Source organism: Limanda limanda, chromosome 2 (assembly GCF_963576545.1).
Source record: "Limanda limanda chromosome 2, fLimLim1.1, whole genome shotgun sequence".
NCBI lineage: Eukaryota > Metazoa > Chordata > Actinopteri > Pleuronectiformes > Pleuronectidae > Limanda > Limanda limanda.
In genome coordinates this window covers 8,277,697-8,299,574 of record NC_083637.1, presented here as the reverse complement: position 1 = coordinate 8,299,574, position 21,878 = coordinate 8,277,697, and the positions used below count along the sequence as shown (strand labels likewise).

Sequence of the window (21,878 nt, the reverse complement as noted above, 5' to 3'; positions counted from 1 at the left end):
TGCTGCTGCTGCGTTCAATAATACCGAGCTGCTGCTGGGGAAGACGTGCCTGCGCCGCGCAAGCGCACTGCGGCCCGGAGCACGTTTCTAGATCTGCGGCGGATAGAAGAGCGACGCACGCTGGCCAGAGGAAGTGTTCTTACATTGTTATTAGTATTATATTATTATTTTTATGATGCGGAAGTTCAATTAGCATTGCAATGATGTACTTACACTGTTTGACCTGCATTCAAATAAAAATAAAAGTTCATCTTTTGTTAGAAATTGAATATACAATAATCCTGCTGAAGTTTTCACTTGTGTGTTTCATTTAAATTTTACGAATTGTTGTTTTCTATATCCAAGAATGGGGCCTTGAAATTTAAATACTTTATATTTACATCGGGAGCGGATCCTCTCTACGGAGGCCGCCATGTTTTTTACAGTAGCCCAGACTGGACAAACTTTTTCTGACAACTGAAGGCCGCCACAGGGGCAGAGGTGGAGGAAGTGTTCTTACATCGTTATAAGTATTGTATTATTATTGTGATGAAGTTCATTCAGCAATACAATGATGTACTAACACTGTTTGACCTGCATTCAAATACGAATAAAAGTTCATCTTTTGTTAGAATTTGAATATAGAATAATCCTGGTGAAGTGTTTCTTTTAAATTGTACGTATTGTTGTTTTCTATATCCAAGAATGGGGCCTTGAAATTTAAATACTTATATTTACATCGGGAGCGGATCCTCTTTATGGAGGCCGCCATGTTTTTTACAGTAGCCCAGACTGGACAAACCTTTTCTGTCAATCTGAAGGCCGCCCCAGGTTCTCTTTCGTGTTTGGAAGGGAGAGTGAGGTGAGGGGTGTTCAGCTGCTACGTGACACTTCACCACTAGGTGTCACTAAATTCTACACACTGAACCTTTAATTAAAAGTAAAAGTTAATGATTATTTTTGAGAAAATTGTACTTTAAGCATGAAAGCAAAGTTCAAATCTTTGCAGTCATATTATATTCAGCTACTTTTCATTAGTGCAGCTTACTAAGCTTTGGTTACAGTATATCCACAGTGTAAATCGATTTTTTTTAGTGTTAATAGCAATTCCAAAAGATGCAATAATGAACAAATTATCTTTATCATTTATAAATTTGCTGTTGTCCTCACCTAAGAAGCATTTAAGTGTCTGTATTTAAATTAACATCGTTACAATATAGAGTTCACACTGGTGGAAGAGGTCGGACTATTTGTATCGTTTACTTCGATAACTTAGAGAGTTACGAAGAAGTCTTGCTTAAATAAGAAGTACAGCCAATACTTCAGGAAGCACAAGCTTTTGGCCCACAGCCGACACTCTGATGTCTGATAGTGTTTCATCATAATATTGGATTATTATAACTGATGCATTATCGTCTAGGTGGAGCTGATATGAACCACGTATACAGTAGGATTATGTATAATTTAACCTGTAACAACACAAAGTTTTTTTAACATTAATCATATGTTGTTTAGGTGAATGTAAAAGCAACCAGTAAGTTTATCTGTCAGACAAATGTCCTGGAGTAAAACGTAGTTCTTAGTGGAGCAGAAATATAAAGTAGCATAAAATTAACCTTCTTAAAAAGTAAATCACAAGTATTTTCTATATAAGTAAAGCACTTAGTTATTGTAACTTGTGACTTTCTACCATTGGTAATGCATTTAAAAGAAGTGGACGACAGACAGTTTAGGGATCATATCGGTTCTATCTGTCGCAGTTCTATAACATGCTAGCGAAAATACGCCCAACAGCGCCCCTAGCGACGACGGCGACGCATTACACAATGGCAGATAAAATGAATTGGAATGTCATTTTTAATCTAATAAGAGTAAATATTAGATTTATGACAAACTGTCGGTTCTGAATATTCACATAAAGATGAATGAAAATACATGATGCATTTAAATTAAAATACATATAAAGAATAAAAGAGACATGAGGAGGAGCAGCTGACTTTGTTCAGACCACAAGATCTGGTGAGAAACACTACAGCAAATAATAATTAAAATAAAATGAATATATAGTCGACTCACCTCGGATCTGTTACCCGGGAACTGGTGTTCAGAGACCGGAGCTCATGTCCACCGGAGCCGGGACCGACAGGACAGAGAGAGCCGAGGGAGCGCACCGACACCTGAGCATCCCGCCTGTCACTCCCCTCCACCGGGCTGTCAGTCAGCAGGAGCACCGGGCTGCTGGGTGTGTGAGTGTATGTGTGTGTGTGTGTGTGTGGGAGAGAGAGAGAGAGAGAGAGAGAGAGAGAGAGAGAGAGAGAGACCTTTAATTTCTCTCAACACAACCAATAGAGACATTTTCACACGTCACACGACATCATCACACTTACATTTTGTCTTCTCACATGTGATGATTTACATTTCACATGAGGAACATGTAATAACAATCACATATTGTGTAATGATCATGTGAAATAGTCTCCACATGCTTCCTTTTTGGTGAAATCCTCCAATAACAGTGTGGTTTCTGTTCTGGAGTTATAAGTCAGAATTAAAGTAGATCTACGAAATGTAAATTTAGGGCTGCAGCTAACAAATATGTTTATTATTGATTAATTTGATGATTTCTAGATTTCGATTGATAGGTTCGTTGCTTGTTCTTTAAAACATCGGAAAATAATGAAAAATGAACTTATAATTCAAATTTATATAATTGTCAGTACAAATACTCAGTGGAAAAGAGGAAAATCCTGACAACCATCAAATAGTTTGCCAAAAATGGACATGAACGTCTAATTAACTATCAAAGTAGTTGAATAATTCAGCTCTTGTTCAATTCCAATGACCTCACACTGTTCAGTGCAGATAAAGATCTCATGAAACTGAGAGTCAGAGCTCAAGACTTGAGATGAACTACATCTACATTTTTTCAGTGTCAACGTAAATCAGTGTGAATATTCACCGTGTCGACCTCCGACCTCGGATGAGTTATTTCATTATTTAAAGTCTTCGGGGAAGGATTTGTCTCGAATTGAGCCACAGAATATTGATCTAGTGTAAAGTTGCTTTTCAAACTTTTAACTTAACAAAACCTCTGAATCAAACGTCTCCAGTGTGATGAGCAGCGGTTGAGTTTACCAACCATTCCTCCTGTGAGTGGTTGTGGTTGGCTGTCCCGTGTGGGGGGGGGGGACCGGGGTCAGGAGGCTCAGGTGACTTCCAGACATCTGTCCTCATCTCTGTCCTCAGCTCCGTCCTCAGCTCTGTCCTCATCTGGATGGACTGTTCCTCCATCATCGTTTGAACCTGGACAATAATAAAAACAACAATCATAACCACAATGTTAATGATAGAAAGCATGAAGAGATGGTCCAAATGAAAACTGGATATTTCATTTTTATTTGCACATCTGTCTTGTTAGAGCAACTATTTTTATTTCATTGATTTCAGGCGATGATAAAGTCCAAATATGCACTGATATTGATCAGCTGTGGTAAATGGACTCTATTTATGTATCTTATTTTAGTATTATCGACCACAGAAAGTGCTTCACCCACACATTTATATGCTGCGGTTCTTCAATCACACACTCTTGGCTCAGCCAGGAGCCGAAAGACACTTTAGGAAGCAAAGAGTTGGAGCCAGGGATCGAACCCTCTAACGTCTGGTTAGTGGACGACCCGCTCTCCCTCATGACCCACAGCCACTCTCGGTACTCCCAGACATTTTTTGTTGTAATACATGATATTAAGACAAAAAAAGACTTGGATTCTGGTTCTTAAAATGTCCCAATAAAGCTTAAAGGTCTTCTCAAGGTAAAAAAAAAAATACAATCATAAATAATGATAGAATAAATAATTGTTTGTTTCATGAGAATGTCCCAGTGCAGGAGTAGTCACCCAAAAATACTGTTATATATTGATATTGTACAAGTAGAACTTTTGCCTTAAGTGATATTGGTGGTCAAATTAATTCCCAGAAACATAATTTAAAGCAGAGAAATTATACAAATATTCACCTTTAATTTGTTATAATTAAAGCATAAACCTTTATCACAATTGAACTGTCTTCGAACCCACAGGCAGTGTGCACTGGTTTTGTGAGAGAAGCATTTCACCGAGCAGTGAGGAGGACGTGCAGCAGGTGTGTGTGTGTGTGTGTGTGTGTGTGTGTGTGTGTGTGTGTGTGTGTGTGTGTGTGTGTGTGTGTGTGTGTGTGTGTGTGTGTGTGTGTGCGGCAGTGGGTTGAGGGAATGTTGATAAATTGCTGTGTGTGATTGGCAGACCTTACAGCCAAGGTAAACACGCTTCATTATGGAAATGTATTCATACCACTTTGACTTGCTTCGTCAACACTCAACACACACGTACACACACACACGTACACACACACACACACACCAACGCATGCTGCAACAGGCTGCTGTTGTTATGGCTGCTGCAGAGCCCCCCCGGAGACAATGAGGAGAGAGGGAGGTGAGACAAAGAGAGAATACTGAGGAAGATGAACTTGACCTTTATGATGTCTTGGTGAGGAGGGGTTGGGGGCATGTTGGTACTTATGAATCTATAATGAACGTTTGTGTGTGTGTGTGTGTGTGTGTGTGTGCGCGCGTGTGTGTGTGTGTGTGTGTGTGTGTTTGAGAAGGTCTGAGCTCTTAGCTGAGGAAAGGTCATCACACGGGGGGAGGCACTGATACACCTGGCCCTCTCCTCATGTTCCCTCTTCTTATATCTATCTATCTATCAACTGTATATCTGTCCGTCCATCCATAGGTCCATCTATCTATCTATCTATCTATCTATCTATCTATCTATCTATCTATCTATCTATCTATCTATCTATCTATCTATCTATCTATCTATCTATCTATCTATCTATCTATCTATCTATCTATCTATCTATCTATCTATCTATCTATCTATCTATCTATCTATCTATCTATCTATCTATCTATCTATCTATCTATCTATCTATCTATCTATCTATCTATCTATCTATCTATCTATCTATCTATCTATCTATCTATCTATCTATCTATCTATCTATCTATCTATCTATCTATCTATCTATCTATCTATCTATCTATCTATCTATCTATCTATCTATCTATCTATCTATCTATCTATCTATCTATCTATCTATCTATCTATCTATCTATCTATCTATCTATCTATCTATCATCCGTCCGTCCGTCCGTCCGTCCGTCCGTCCGTCCGTCCGTCCGTCCGTCCGTCCGTCCGTCCGTCCGTCCGTCCGTCTATCTATCTATCTATCTATCTATCTATCTATCTATCTATCTATCTATCTATCTATCTATCTATCTATCTATCTATCTATCTATCTATCTATCTATCTATCTATCTATCTATCTATCCATCTATCCATCAAAATATCTATCTATCTATCTATCTATCTATCTATCTATCTATCTATCTATCTATCTATCTATCTATCTATCTATCTATCTATCTATCTATCTATCTATCTATCTATCTATCTATCTATCTATCTATCTATCTATCTATCTATCTATCTATCTATCTATCTATCTATCTATCTATCTATCTATCTATCTATCTATCTATCTATCTATCTATCTATCTATCTATCTAACCAACGTTTATTTTTGTGATTTTCACAGTCCAGTCTGTTTATATAAAATTAAATAACATGTTGCACAACCTCTAGTGTATATTTAGTGTTTTAAGTGATTGTCCACGAGAGGGTATTCAAAAAAAGTTGATTTAACACAATATATTTTATTTGATCTATTATTAATACCTTTACATATTTTAAACTTCAAAGTGCAGTTTCATTCCAGTGAGTTGAAGCTCAATTTGAAAAACTTTTATGACCAACATTCCCATTCAAACCAGGCTGAGAGTCTGCAGCCATGCTAACAGCTCATTGAGCTCAATGCTGATGTCAACACACTCACAATGACAATGTTCAGCAAGTATAATGTTTACCAAGGAGATGGAAATGGAAATGTCATTAGTACAGAACAATGGACACATTTGATTTGATGCTGTTGCTGATTGAACACAGAGAGAAACCAAATTTTGTGGAAATATAAGTTAATTATATATTCGAGTCTCGACTAAGATTTGTTGATTTTAGGATTGAAAAAATCAATATGTCTTCACTGTGATAAAATACAAATATATAATATCTATAGTATGATAATGGTATGAATGGTGTCAATCATAATTTATAACATGGTTGTATAACCCAACTGTGTTATACAGAAGTTATGACATAAGAAAAGTGACTAATAACATTAATGATGTCTCCTTTCGGTCCCAGTTAGACAATGAGCCAGCATGAAAGCTAAATTAAACTCTTCCATTACTGACTGTATTATTTACACATCTGCTCATTTCACCTTTTTCTGTGAAACATTACAAACACTGGGACGTGTCTGGTTTGTGCCAATATTAGATTTTTAATTCATTCTCATTAATCTCATTTAGCACCTTGATCACTCAAGAGTGTAAATTACAGGAATAACTTAAAAGATCCATCAACCACTTTACGCATATTACACATTTACGATTAAATTAATTTAAAGAAAATCTACTTTACCATAAAATGTATCAATTCTGTTATAATAAATTACAAACGAAGATAAGGACGACTTCATCCATATTCATCGCTCTTTTGTTCACGCTTGGTCTTTTGTTTAACTCTGTGTGCCTTGTCTCACATTATCGGTGACAGCAGCCGTAGCTAACGTGTACGTGCTGCGGAACATCGCAGGTTATTCCGTTAATCACAGAGCAACTGGTGCCGGTTGATTGCAGCGTCATTGATCTGCGAGACGTCTTCCATTAGGAACGTCTGACCCGAGCCACTCGGAGCTGTCTGCAGCGGCTCAGTGACAAAGAGGCTCATGCTTTACTCGTTAACCACTGTCAAGTATGAAAACAACCATATCCAGGGAAGATAACTGCGGATGGTTCATTCTTAAATTGAGGCAGCCCCCGTAGACGGCTGAGAGGGAGCTTTAGGTCTAACTCGGGGGTCCCTGTGTTCCAGCTGCCACAGCAGATTTAGGCGTCTGTACGGAGGCCTGTCAGAAACAGGCTTATCTCTTGGGGGCCTCCCGGCACAAAGACCCATTTAGATGTTCACAGGGAGTGAAATCTTCATTATATACCTCTTGAAAGAGAAACAGACCTCTGCTCTTTCAGGATATTAATTGGGGGAAAGTAGTTTGTTTGGCGACAAGGAAAGTTGCCAAACAAAGGATTGAGAGTGATATTGTACAGTGAAACCTTTATTTCCCCATAGAGTGAATAAGATATCGTCATTTCACATTGTTAATTTTTACTATAGATTCATGCTTAAAACCTAATTTCTCAGCTGTGAAGGGCTTTAAAAGTATTACATAATTTCCGTTGCTTTTTTATTTATCTTTTTTATCTTAATGTGATTAAATAAGAGGAAAGAAACGTCGGAAATTAAGGAGCCAAAGTTTCTATATCAATGTTGTTTTTATCTATTCACGCAATTATCCCTCCGTCTATCTCTTTATCAGGCGTCCATCTATCCACCTGTCCATCCATCTGCTGGCCTTTCCCAGTCATGCCTCTGGTAAGAGTGTCAGTATATCTGCCATGGCGTCCTGCTGATGTGTATTGTGATGGGGCTGAATACTCCAGCTACCAATATGGCCTGCACCAATACTGGATTAGCCACAGTGGATTAGCTGCCTGCCCTCCTGCTGCTTATTCAAATATTGTTTCACGTATTGTCATCATCGGGGCAGAGCTGTGGCCCGCTAGCCTGCGAGCTACAGAATATTCTCAAAGAAAAACCGCAAAACAAAAAAAACCCACAACATCTTTGCTTTCATTTTTCCCCACAAAAGCTTTTGATTTCATTTTTCAGCGAACGTGAGATTCGGACCGCTGAGGGTTGATGGTTGTTTTTTTGGGAGAGCATCCGCAGCCGTTGATCATCGAAGAAAAAGGGAGGATGGAAAGATGATGGAGAGCAAAAACCAAACCAAGGCCAAAATCAGGCATGAAAGCGTGCCTTGATCTTTGATACACGGTGTTTGGTCTTTTTTCCCCTCGCTCCCTTTCTCTCTCTTTCACCCTCACACATACACTTGGGAGTCAGGGCAATTGATGTGCTGCCTTTGATGGCAAAGAGAGGCCTATATTAACAGCCAAAAAGACCATGATGAAAGGGGCTGAGAAAAAAAAGAAGAAGAAGAAGAAGAAGAAAGAAAATGTCTGGAAAATGTGTTATTGGAAAGGACGGCGACTCACGACAAACACTCGGAGTGGCGTGATGCTAACCAGACATCGGGAGCGTTGAGGGTCTGATGGTTGAACGGCGAGCGGAGGAGAGGCTGCGGCAGACGGAGGAGAAGCTTACCTTGCTAGCCCGGCGGTGGTGGTGGAGGTTGGCCTGCTGGTTCCAGGGTGTCATGGTGGCGCTCATCCTGTTAGACCAAGGCACGTGAATCCACTTGCCGCTCGGCCCCGGCTTCCTCCCGGCGAGACGCGGAGGTCCAGACGCCAGTGGACGTCCCGTGGCATAAGCAGTCGCCATCTTTGTCCCGTTGTTGTCTTGGATATATCCTCTCCTGCGTCTTCATCCCTCCCTCTCTGCTTTGATCATGCCTCCCCTCCTCTTTGCTCTGTGCCGTATGACATCATCACGCAGCGCTATCGACAAGCATCAAAGAACCTCTGGGCAGGGCCGTGGATCGGTCTGTGCGTTTGAAAAGGGCGTAAATATGGAGCGTAGAGAGTGCTGTAACCCCCCCCCCACCCCCCCGCCTGCTCCCTGCATCCACTGTTCTCCTCTCCCCCTGCAGATGGATGGTTTATCAGACCAATACAAAACTATACACACACACACACACATGCACACACCCACAGCAGCCATCTCTAAGACGGGTGTATCCCGAGGCCCCCTGCTGTGCGTGCAGCGTTTGATGGTGTTGAACGGCTTCATTCATCCCCGAGCTCGCTCTCTTTCTTCCCCCTGTTTGCGCCGTCCTCCCTCTCCGTGTGTCCGACCTCTCGCAGCGAAAAACAAACGTGTTCTCGGTCAACTTTTTGTCATGGGGGGGGGCCAAAATGACAAGTAGTTCCATCTCAAACTAATCTATAAACGCTCCTCCTCGAGCGGCCGGCCCCCTCCTTCCTCCCACTCTGACTCTCATCCCCGGCTCTTTTCTCTGCCGTACCTCTTACAGCTGGTCGTCACCATTTCCAATCCTGTTAAGGTTGTGTGTCCTCTGGAAGGAGCCCCTCTGTCTGTCTGTCATCTGCCTGGAAATCACAGACACACGTTTCACTGTTACACTCTCGGCCCTCGGCGGCAGCTGTCGTCCGATCCAATGGGATCTCGGCCCCGGGAAAACACACCGAATTATCAACGGGTTGAGAAGCGTTGGTTCAACATTGATGTGGCAGGAAACAGAAAACTTGTCAGGACTCTGGATCATCAACAGCTTGTCTTTGACATATATTTCATTTGATAAAAAGCAAACGAACAGTGAGGTATCTGACCTACTGAGGCACAACTGAGAAAAGGGGCTTTAAGTTTTAAGACTGGCCGACAGCAGAAAGGCTGCGATACCTTCATTTTCTACTTTTCTTGAAGCCTTCCTTCATTACACCATATATTTCATGAATACTGTTAAAAGTTACTAAGGCATTTAATGCAATTCTGCAATTACTTTAGTGAGTATATAGTATAGTTAGAGTATAGTGAGTGGCCTTCTCGATCAGCTCTTTTATTTCACATCATTACTAAATAAGCAACATCTTCTTATATGAAACAAAGTAGGACTGGCCAATAAAAAAATATCAGGATTTATTGCAATATAATTTTTATCAACAGCAATATAACACAGGTCCATTTTATATCAATGCTTCGCTTAGAAATTGTATAAACACATTGAGGAGATATAATTAATCTACCACAGATTAGTCATATGTTTTGCTGCTTATCAATTTTTTTTTCTCATAAAGAAGAGTTTAAAAAGCACAACCTTCTCTACAAAAACATAACAACATTTATTTTAATTACGGAAAAAAATAGAACTAATGAATTAATTGCTTAATAAACACATTCATCCATATGTTGTACAACTACCATTTTATAAGCACTTTTATCCCTAATTGTGTTATTTCACTGCAGAATACATAACTAATGCTGTATGTGAAAGTTCTGAAATCATATATCAATATCATCATCTTTTATAGAACAAAAGATAATTATAATTGAATAAATACATTTTTTATTCTGTGTGATTAAGATCAAACATTGTCTTCAATTGCTTCAGAGGTTTAGCAAACATGACTTAAGATTTACCAGCAAAGTAACCAACAGTGTTGAGCTGTAGATGATCATGTTTCCTGTAGAAATGAGATTTCTTTCTATCCATTCAGTTAAATCCTTTGCTCCTTCTCAGTTTGTTTATCTGTATAAGATCAGGACTTGTTGGTGACACACGGCCTTTATCCACTTTATCCACTGATTATTCCACATAGAAAAGAAAGAGAAGTTACTCAAATCTTTGTCGAGTCACTCGGCTGATGTCCCACTTCAACCTCCTGCATTCAGCCTTCCCGTTCTTTTCCATTTTTTTCCCAGGTTCCCATTCACATCTTTGCTCCGCACTCTGGCCTCCTGCCTCTCTGGCCCCGAGTCCCCCCCCCACCACCCCCACCCCTGCTGTCTAACTAATTGTCAAGGTTCTTGTTAGCATTATGCTAAACTGCGTCTCTCTCTCTGCAGCAGGAGCCATCCAGTGATATGGAAAGTACCCACAGCGAGGTCTGTACCACTGATAAGAAGGAGTGAATGAAAAGAGAAGCTGCTCCTGAATGTGTTGTTTACTTGCACTTGCTTACTTGTTCTTTTTATTTCCAACCTCCTGTGAGGATTTCAATATTTTAACTATTGCTTTGCTGACAGAATTTTAACCAAATAAAGATATGAGTAGTTCTGGCTAGATATTATGCCTTCATACAAATGATTTTAATAACCGTTGCCGCTTAGTGTGAAGAATGAATGTTTCACTTGTTCTCATTTCTAATTTTTGTATTAAAGCGTAATTCCCTTAGGTTCATTAAAGTCACATAGATTTCGAGCAGCTGTCTGATAAGTTCTGGAGGTCGGACAGAGTGACTTTGTTGACTTAATTCTGTTTCGTTGCTTCGGTTTCGAGGATCCGAATGTTTACAGAGTCAGGATTGTTTTGATGAAGCAGAAAACATAATTTTCTTTGCTCAAAAAGACAACAGTTTGGCCCTCATGGGCTCAGCTGTGTCAAGGCCTTAGGAGTGGCTCTTTGTTACTTCTGTATTCCAAATGCCAGGAGGATGGATGACGCCTGCGCTCTTCCGAGGAGGGAGGAACGAAGATCTACCATTATAAAATGGACATGCGCCGGATGTTTGTGGCGCTCTGATACAACTAGTGTGTTGGAAGCCCATTGCTTTTGCTGATTGATAACCTGTTCATTGCTTCCTAAATAAATACTTGTTTGAACGAAACCGAGTTCGGCTCATCTTATAAACGAACACGCCTAACACTCCACAACTGGTCCTTGGGCGTCCTAGAAAAACGAGCGGCCCTTTCTCTCCACCACCTCTTCCTCTTATAAACATGTCATTTAAATTCAAACAGCAACTTCATCCCAGGTATTAGGAAAAACTAATTTCACCGCATTAATAGGTCCCTTCAAAATGCCCACTTACTCGCTCCATGAATTACACCCCCCCCCCCCGTAATCCCAATCAACTAAACCCCTGCGCTGATTGTTCCTTTTCTTCGTGGACAAATACCAAAATGTTTGGAATCAATTGGGCCGCTCTCTACCTGTCGGAGTGTTGGAGAAACAGCTAATGGCAGCAGGCTGACAGGCTGGAGAGGGTTGATAAGCATTTTCTCATTATCGAACCCCATTCACACAGCTGGCCTTCACTCTCAGACACACACACGCACGCACGCACGCACGCACGCACGCACGCACACACACACACACACACACACACACACACACACACACACACACACACACACTCAATCCTCCCCAAAGAAATAGATGTTCCCCAGTGCATATTGCCCTTGCTGATGACAATAGATGTAAATAAATAAATATATCATTGGCGTGCATCTGTTTATTGTGCATGCGTTTGACAAAAGGGGGGGCACACGGGGGGGAGAGCATCTGCTGAACGACAAACTGATTCATACCTAACAGAATAGACAAAACATCAGAAAAGCTGTAAACCACACAATAGCTCTGCAGGAAAATACAGTTTGGCAAAGCTCATATGATAATTTTTTTTCTTGGAGCAGTCAGACGTGTGGACTCATCTCAGTGGTCGTAAATTGAGTTGTCACAAGGAAATGCAACTGTCCTGGGTTTGTTGTTGGGATTTATGAGCCTGAATCCTTCATATTCCATAAAAGATTACATAACTTCTGGTATTAAAAGGTCTGGATATAGTGATAGTGGATTATTTGGACTGTAGGGAAGTAGGTATCGTTATGTTTTTGACGTCTAAATCACCGCCCACACGTCGGAGCTGTTCGATGATTCATGAGAAATGTACAGTGGCTTCAGAAAGTTTGCAGAACCCTTCTTTTTTGTTGTTTTCTGTTTAGTTTTGAATTTTAGAATATCTGTTTTTGAGAACATGTTTTTAGATTTTTCCTAATTTCTTTAAACTCTGACAAATTCACATTAAAAAAGGCATTCAGACTCTTTTCTGTGGCACTCGGAGGATTTGATGGTATTGACCGAACTCACTTGTGTATTTAAGGTCACACAACTCACAACCAAACCCACATGATCAGGTCCAGGGAGCTGGAGACCTGTGTGAGTGTTCTGTTGTGCAGAGACAGAAGAAGAAGCTGCCAGAAGGTCGACCAGCTCAGCAGCACAGATCAGGAGATTATGATAGAGGAGGATGTCGGTGACTTTAAGTAAAGGGGATGTGATAATTTGATTAGAGTTCAACAAACAACATTTAAAAGAACGAGAGCCTGAGGACACAGAGAAGAACATGAAGCACTCCTCATCACTCGGCTAATAAATGATGCACAGCGGAGGCAGCATCGAGCTCGTGGTGCTTCACAGCAGCAGGGACTCCTCAGAATTGAGGGCTTGACACAGAGAGGTTCTTAAAGAGTGCACAAGACCAGGGGCTGACGTACAGAGCACCAGCGGAGTCCCTGAGTGATCCAGCCAAAGCTCAGAGTTAATACTCGTGGACCATCTGCTGAGAAACCTGGAGATGTCAGTTCACAGACTCTTCTGTGAGAGGATCTGCCAGAAAGAATTAAGCTGCTAACATCCACTGTGGCTTTTACCAAACACCACATTAAAGGTCTGAGCTATTATCTAAATTAGACATTTCAGTTGTTGACGAACAATAAATGTACAAAACGAAGGCTTCAACACAATAACATGTGCAGGAGGTAAAGTGGTCTGAATAGATTATGAAGCCACTGCACATTTAAACTTGTATAATGAGAAACAAAATGACAATACAATCTGGTGGTCGTTTCCCGATACAGACATTATGACTTGTTGAGGTGAGGCAAGCACATGGTTGTTAAGCTAACAATGACTCAGTTCTATTAAAGGGTTCCAATGCAGGGAGCCAGAACAATGAGTGAGTCAGCACAAAACCAACCAAGACCTTATACACAGGCTGCATGAGTTCAGCCATTTTCCATTTCATTCTAAGGAGGTAATGTTTTGAATTCGAAGGATCACCACGAAACTGTGTTGGGAAAGTACACGTTACGTTATGGTGCTGATCTGGATCAAGTAATATTTTTAACATTGAAATACTGTGTGTTTTTCACCAATTTCTCAGAGAACAATTCATGGATCTTCACACATTTAGGGGACTGATATTTATGAGTGCACATAATTTGGTGCAGATCCAAACTAAAATCTGGATCTAGTGAATTGAAATGTGGTTTCATAAGGGAACTGTTGTTATATATTATTTTGTAATATTTATCATATTATATATATATTAGTGTTGATGTGATTGGGAGTTAAGGGTAAAAAGAGGCAAGTCTACATCCAAATTTACCCACAGAGAGATTAAGTTATAAGATTATTTGATAAAAAATACATAATTAAAAAGAAATAACTAAATAAACAAGATAAGAAAAGGTTAAAAAGACAAAATGTGTAGTTGTTCCAGCTCGATGTTTTCCAGTGTGCACTGACAGAGTGCAGGCTACAGTAGTGAGGGGGTGGAGGCCATTGTTGGGGTAACGTGAGACAAATGAGACCCTGGAGAGAACTACTTAGCCACTCATAAAGGTCAGATATGGAGCCACACCAGTGGATGTTAATCCCGACCCGGGGGACAGAGTGCACATGCGCCCGTGGATGCAATTGTTTCACAGGCCCGGTGACATTTAGACCTGAGTGAGCGTTCAGCCCCTGGACGGCAGAACAGAGCGCACGTGCTCCAGTCGCCTCTTTGGCTGGAGAGCAGAGGGCTTTGGAGCCCGTGGAGGTTTAATTAGACGTGGCCTTGAGGACAATTAAAACATCAGAGGCTCTTTCCCTCATGTGGACAACACCAAGCCGTTGGCAGCGAAAATATTCTCTTGATTCCGTTCCTGGGTAAACATTTAAAACTCTGAGCTTCCACTAAAATGCTTTTTCTTTTAAATGAACTGAATGTGCAAAAACATTTTTTTAATTTGTATTACCTCTGCTGAAAAATGAAAATTCCACCTGACAGCAGGGATATCATTAGCCGCCTCTGTGATATCATTATGAGGCACCACTGTACATTATTATGTAGACTCACAGTCTAATTGGTATTGTGGTAAGAATCCGCTGGCAGACTGCAGACGTGTCATCCTCCCCCCCCCTCGCGCTGGAGCTATATGGCTGTCAGCAGGTCACATTGATTGGGGCACCTGAGAGTTCCGGTTGGACGCGGTGGAGATAATGAGTGGAGGGGTCACACAGCAACAGTTCAGCCCAAGTGTAATGAGCAGACAAACAAACGCCGATTCAGTTAATGCACAAGAGTGTTGTGTGTGTACGTGACTGAGGTGGAGATAGAGAGAGGTATACACTTCACTTCCCTTCGATGAATAATGCCATGGCTGTGTCCAAGATGTTGTTTGTGTTGTTACGTTTTGATTTAGAAAAACAAAACAATGGATTTCTCTTAATTTCAGAGAGTGAGATTTAAAGTCTCTACACAGAGATGTTTAAACAAAATCCAGCTCCCCGGGTGATGTCCTCAAAAAACAAAGTGGAAAACACTTGATGACCTTTGCAGACAGGCAGCCGAGGAGACACCCGAGGTAATTCTACACAAACACAAGAACAAAGCTGTTCTGACTCAAACCTGAAAAACTAAAAGATTACAAATCTATTCCTGTTCAGCTAATTGATTCACCGGTTTAATCCAGACTTAAATACTCTCTCAGTTTTAGGAAAGACTGTCAAACTTTATTTGGCCCTTTTTGTAAATCCTTGACCCAGGTGATATGATTTTTTTCCTAATATGAATTCTGGATTTTATGTAAAATGTTTCAGATTTTCATGAAATTAGCTGCAAACACTCACTCAGAATATTCTCAGCTTTAATGTAGCACCACCACTAGGTCCATTACACATATGAATGCAGCACTGAAGACATTCCCAGTAGCCTCAGCTGCACTTTGTGTTTCAATGGCGATAAATTCAATGTTAGCTTATTAAAACGTTGAACTAAGATCATGAACAATGTATCTGACACCATCACCACATGTGCAGTGAGTGTGTTAGCACGCAGTTAGCGTCAGGTCAAACTCCTGCTGCAAAGAACAGCCTCATACAGACAATTCATATTGTGACTTCACTGTTCACTGACTTAAATGTTCTGGCCATTTATAATTAACACAAAAAGCTGATTTAACAATATAATATTCTACATATTTTATTCATTCATATAACCACGCAAAAATGTACCATCTCAGCCGGGACCAGGCATCACAGCTCATTTAGTTACTGATGCAGTTAAATCTGTTTTCTGTCTTCAAATACAAATTCACCCCATCTGTCATGAGACATATTATATTTGTCTGATAAATCTATGAAAGTAGATATTTATCAGACAATAAAAGTACTCTATGTTCTTTACACAATTAAAGCTCTCTAGAAAAAGGTTTGTCTGAAAGGAGACAAGAGTAAATCTTTCCTGTCTTTAAGGTTCTGTGGTAAATTACTGATCAATAAGAAATAATCATATGAAACATGTCTCACAGAAAATGCCTGTTCACAATGAGGCATTAACTCCACCTGGTGGTGCAGAGAAAATCTGCAACTTCAAGATGAAGTTTGTTACGACAACACAATGACACACATGGGACATTTCACTCCACGATGTGAAATCTGCTTCATTCTAGAGGTGCAAAGCAACATTATATCGGACACTTTCCATCTGAGTCAAACTGTGTCATTATAATAAGAGAAACAGTTAAGAACACAAGCAGTTTTTATTCAGGAACAGCGTTAGGAAAAAGCATTTCTTACAAAAATCACTCCATTACTATGTGGAACACACACAGTGACCTGAACCAAACAGTTGTCTTTAATTTAAAATGTCAAAATAAGTGACATACAAAAATCTGTGTGTCAGAGTTAAGCTGCAGAAAAACTTTTACTTGTAATTCAAGATCGATGACGATGACCAGCTCCATTAAGTTGGTACCTATGAGATTTTATATGAATACCAAAAAAATAACTTTTTTGCCAAACTCATTTCAAGTATTGTTATTTAAAAAACTTTTAATTTAAAACAAAAGTTTGACAACATAACACAAAACTAGAAACTTGAAGTCTAACTCAACAACTGACAATCTGATTGTTTGAAAGAAAACATTTACTCGTCTTCGGGGTTCTTCTTCACCTCCTCGCTCTTCTTCACCTCCTCTTTTTTGCCATTCTCCTCTTCACCTTTCTTTTCCTCCTGGTTGGTCGCTTTCTCCTCCTTCTGCTCCGATTGGTCTGCAGCCGTCTTCTCTGCGGCCGCGTCAGGCTTCGGCGCCTCCTCTTTGATCACCTCCTGCACGTTGTACTTCCTGTACAGTGAATAGTCTTTGACCACACTGAGGCAGCACACAGTCTTGATCACCTCCACAATGATTGTCAGTTCTGGGTTGGTCAAGTCCACTTTGTTGTTTGGGTTCAGCTTCCCCACGAGTTCTGGAATGGATTTAAAAATAACAAAAAAAGGTCAGTTGGGCGTTCAACTTTAATCATCAAAAACAGGGGTTTTCAACCGGGGGTCCGCGGCCCCCTGGTGGTCCGCGACGACATTGCAGGGGGTCCGCGACATTTGCTTTGATAGTTCGACACAATTCCAGATTATTCTTGAATATCATGAAAAATATATATAATAAGAAAAATATGTCTAAAATAATATAAAGGTGCTGGTGATCATGAGGTTAAACTTAAGTAGGCCTCACATGTTTGTGTGATATTGTATGAGTATCATTTGTGACATATTCGGCATTACTTTGTCATCTTCCCTCTTCAGTTGTAGCCCCAGTTTTTGTTGATTGTTATTGATCACCGTTTCTTTAACGTTGTCTCAACATGTCGGCTACATGTCTGTACATTTAAGTCATGAACGTTATATATTGATGTTCATATGGTTCTGAGATGCAGTACAAACTGCATTTTCATTTTGTTTCCAATTCTTAGGCACTGAAAATCAACTGTTTTTACACAGATTTTTCTAGATTTGTTTGAGGTTTTTAAGTAAATATAGATTTGTTTGAGGTTTTTAAATAAAACCAACATGGAAAACCAAATGTTAAAACTTCCTTCTATCCACATGCACACACATGTTGGCACATCAGTGGGCCGCGGATTACTTTTTAGTCAGAATAGTGGTCCCTGGGACAAAACCAGTTGAAAACCCCTGATCAAAAAGCTGAAATTCACTGTTTTCATTTGACAACTCTGTCAGAACCGAACCTGCGATGGATTTGATGATTTCGTCTCTCTTGTTGTGGCTGCTGTTCCGGGCCTTGAAGGCGATCTGGTACGTAGCACAATTTGGGGTTTTGAACCACGACTCCAGGTAAGTGGTCAGATACTTCACCATGTCGTCCTGAAAGGCCTTGCACGTCCCAGTCACCTGGAGGAGATCACACACTGTCAACCAGGTAACATAGATTATTTCTTATATTGAGTTTTATGTTAGGCTGCATATCAATGAAATGAACAAGAAGCGTACAAATTAAGATGCTCCAATATTATAACATATTTCAATACTCTGTGTGTCATGTAAACTATGATTTCATCTTCTCCACCAGGCCCGCACCACCAGGCTCAGAGACAGTTTCATCCCCAAGGCCATAAGACTTTTAAACTCCTCTGAACTGCAATAACTCCACCAAACCAGCACCCTGGAATATTTGCACCAGCACCATAATAAGCATATTTGCACTACTGCACAAATTGAACATTCATCTGTAAAGATATATATTTAGATATATATATTTTATTTTCTATTTTAAATTTTTGATAATCTATTTTATTGTTGTTCTATTTCATTCTTTTTTTTTAATTCTATTTCTATTTTTTTTTTTTTTTTTGGGTTGAAATTACTGAGCATTGCTTAAAGAGAGCCTGTGACCCAAGTATTTCATTGACAGTGACTGCTTCATGTTATCTCTGTTCATTTGACAATAAAAAATCTTGAATCTTGAATCTCACTGGTAGCATCCTTAGGATCACTCTGGACTTTTTCTTCTTGGTGGTGTGGAGATCAGACAGGATGTGATGAACCAACTTGTCAGATTCTAGGACAGAGCAAAATAAACATTATAGTCACATAACATTTTTAACTCAAAGCCCTAACTGTTGTTTCAGGTAAGCGTTTACCCAGATTCTGAGTTCTGATGAAGATGACGTTGTTGGCTCCGCTCTCCATAGCCTGGAAGCGCCTCTGCTGTTTGGCTCCGGACGCTTTCAGCTGCGCCACTTCCTTCTTCAGTGCAACTTCCACGTCTTCTTCCTCAGCCTCTTCGTCACTGCTGCTGCCTCCAGTGTTCTCCTGCAGCTGGAACCAAAACAGAGGCACTACTCAAACACCAGAACAGGAATATAATAAACTACGGCTGGGCAATGAAACAAAATCACTGAAACCAGCATAAATACATTTTTCATTTAAAAACTATTTAAATTGTTGTTGATCAGTTCTTTCAGGGGGGGAATCACATATGTTTTGTCCAATGTAAGTTTATTAGTGACTTATGGGAAAAAAGTGAAAGATATAAGGACAATTTGAAAAGTTTAGATTGTCATTTCAGGCAGAACATCTCTTTCTCCCTGGACATCCACATTCACCACAACCCGTCCAGTCCCCAGGTGCAGATCACAGAAACCCAACCATCAGATCCATGTCCTCCTGATCTCCTCCTCTGTTTCTCCCTCTATCACCTCCTCTGTTTCTACCTCTCTCACCTCCTCTGTTTCTCCCTCTCTCACCTCCTCTGTTTCTCCCTCTCTCTCCTCCTCTGTTTCTCCCTCTCTCACTTCCTCTGTTTCTACCTCTCTCACCTCCTCTGTTTCTCCCTCTCTCACCTCCTCTGTTTCTCCCTCTCTCACCTCCTCTGTTTCTCCCTCTCTCTCCTCCTCTGTTTCTCCCTCTCTCACCTCCTCCGATGTTTCTCCCTCTCTCACCTTCTCGGGTCCGAGCAGCTCCTCTGTTTCTCCCTCTCTCACCTCCTCTGTTTCTCCTTCTCTCACCTCCTCCCATGTTCCTCCCTATCTCACCTCCTCCTCTGTTTCTCCATCTCTCACCTCCTCTGTTTCTCCCTCTCTCACCTCCTCTGCTTCTCCCTCTCTCACCTCCTCTGTTTCTCCTTCTCTCACCTCCTCTGTTTCTCCCTCTCTCACCTCCTCTGCTTCTCCCTCTCACCTCCTCTGCTTTTCCCTCTCACCTCCTCTGCTTCTCCCTCTCTCACCTCCTGTTTCTCCCTCTCTCACCTCCTCAGTTTCTCCCTCTCTAACCTCCCGTTTGTCCCTCTCTCACCACCTCTGTTTGTCCCTCTCTCACCTTCTCTGTTTCTCCTTCTCTCACCTCCTCAGTGTTTCTCCTTCTCTCACCTCCTCTGTTTCTCCCCCTCTCACCTCCTGTTTCTCCTTCTCTCACCTCCTCTGCTTCTCCCTCTCTCACCTCCTCTGTTTCTCCCTCTCTCACCTCCTCTGTTTCTCCCTCTCTCACCTCCTCCCATGTTTCTCCTTCTCTCACCTCCTCAGTATCTCCCTCTCTCACCTCCTCTGTTTCTCCTTCTCTCACCTCCTCAGTGTTTCTCCCTCTCTCACCTCCTGTTTCTCACCTTCTCTGTGTTTCTCCCTCTCTCACCTCCTGTTTCTCACCTTCTCTGTGTTTCTCCCTCTCTCACCTCCTCCTCTGTTTCTCCCTCTCTCACCTCCTCCTCCTCTGTTCCTCCCTCCCTCACCTCCTCCTCTGTCCCTCCCTCTCTCACCTCCTCCTCTGTTCCTCCCTCTCTCACCTCCTCCCTTGTTTCTCCCTCTCTCACCTTCTCGGGTCCGAGCAGCTCCTCCGCGTACTCGCTGAGCAGGTTGAAGGCCTCGGCGGTGCACTTCCTCTCGTTCATGTTGCAGGTGATGAGGATGCCCTCCATGCCCACCTCCAGCTCCCGGGACCCCTTCCACCTCTTGCCGTGGTGTCCGTACCGCTTCCTGCTCCGCTTCACCGCGGCGGACATGTTGTGGTCTGCGGGGCTTCGGTCTCCCAGCGGCGGCTACACCTCCCTCTTGTGTGGGGTTCGCCTCCGTTAGCCGCTAGCTGCTAGCTAAAAACAGCTGAAGCTAACACGCTCGTTTTAAAGTGGGGTTTTGTTTTTCACGCTGCGGACACAAGGAGCAGAGTCATGAGAGGTTACTGGTTTAGACTGGACACTCGTTAATGTTTAAACTGGGTTGGCTTCAGGTTTTAAGTCATACTGGTTTGATTCCGTCACAACATTCATTGAAAGCACGTTTTTCTGTGTCGATGTACGGCGAGCGAGGACTGACAAAACACTTCCGGATATACTGCGAAGCACAAATTACAGTTGTTTCTTAGTTTTTCTTCTTCTGTGGTATTTTGTAGGCGGATGGCAAACCAGCTTAGAGGCGCATTGCCACCACCTGGACTGGAGAGAATGGCAAACAAGATAAACATTTTAAAATTCTGCAAATCAATTATGTATTGTACCTCCTAACTGTGCTTACAAAATACAAAAGCATTGTATAAATATATATGGAACCCTTGTTATATTTATATTGATACAAAATTATATTGTGATAATTATTGTAGTTTTATTGCCCAGCCCTTATATGTGTTGTTGCATATGAAGTGAAATGAACAGAGAAAATGTATTGTTTTTATTTCATTAGGCATAAACACAACTCATCATTATCAACATTTAACTTCATCTTCATTTGAAATGACAATTATTAACATAATTTACTGTCCATTCATACATGATGAATACAAATGCATGTATTAAAAATCAAACCAACTCAATTTACAATGTAGAAGACAAAAACAATCAATTTGCCTATTTTGCATTGATGATATTTGGGACATGATAAATACTCAAAATCGGAACTTTTAAAAGCAATTAAAGCAATAAATTAGAAAAAGGCATTGATATGACTCTTGTAATGTATTTCATGAAGGGAAAAACCCTGATAGAACTGATCTATTGGTTGGTGGATAAAAACAATAGGACTGATATGAGCCTTTCACAGAAATATTGGTAACAGTGTTTATGTTTGCTGATATGAAATTAAATTTTACAGAACAATTCAGAAAGGATGTGCATTCATATGCATATAAAAAAGTTAATTATCTTAATTC

General features: G+C 40.9%; 1 protein-coding gene across 1 annotated transcript; it reads right to left on the bottom strand.

Moving 5' to 3' along the window:
* Positions 1-16,484: 16,484 nt before the first annotated feature.
* Positions 16,485-21,027, bottom strand: thumpd1 (THUMP domain containing 1). Its single transcript, XM_061091910.1, has 5 exons — positions 20,551-21,027; positions 18,887-19,064; positions 18,719-18,804; positions 17,975-18,137; positions 16,485-17,197 (listed from the first exon to the last, which is right to left on the bottom strand). Exons 1-5 carry the CDS (start codon positions 20,737-20,739, stop codon positions 16,875-16,877), a joined length of 939 nt encoding a protein of 312 aa, XP_060947893.1. The 5' UTR covers positions 20,740-21,027; the 3' UTR covers positions 16,485-16,874.
* Between the last annotated feature and the right edge of the window lie 851 nt (positions 21,028-21,878).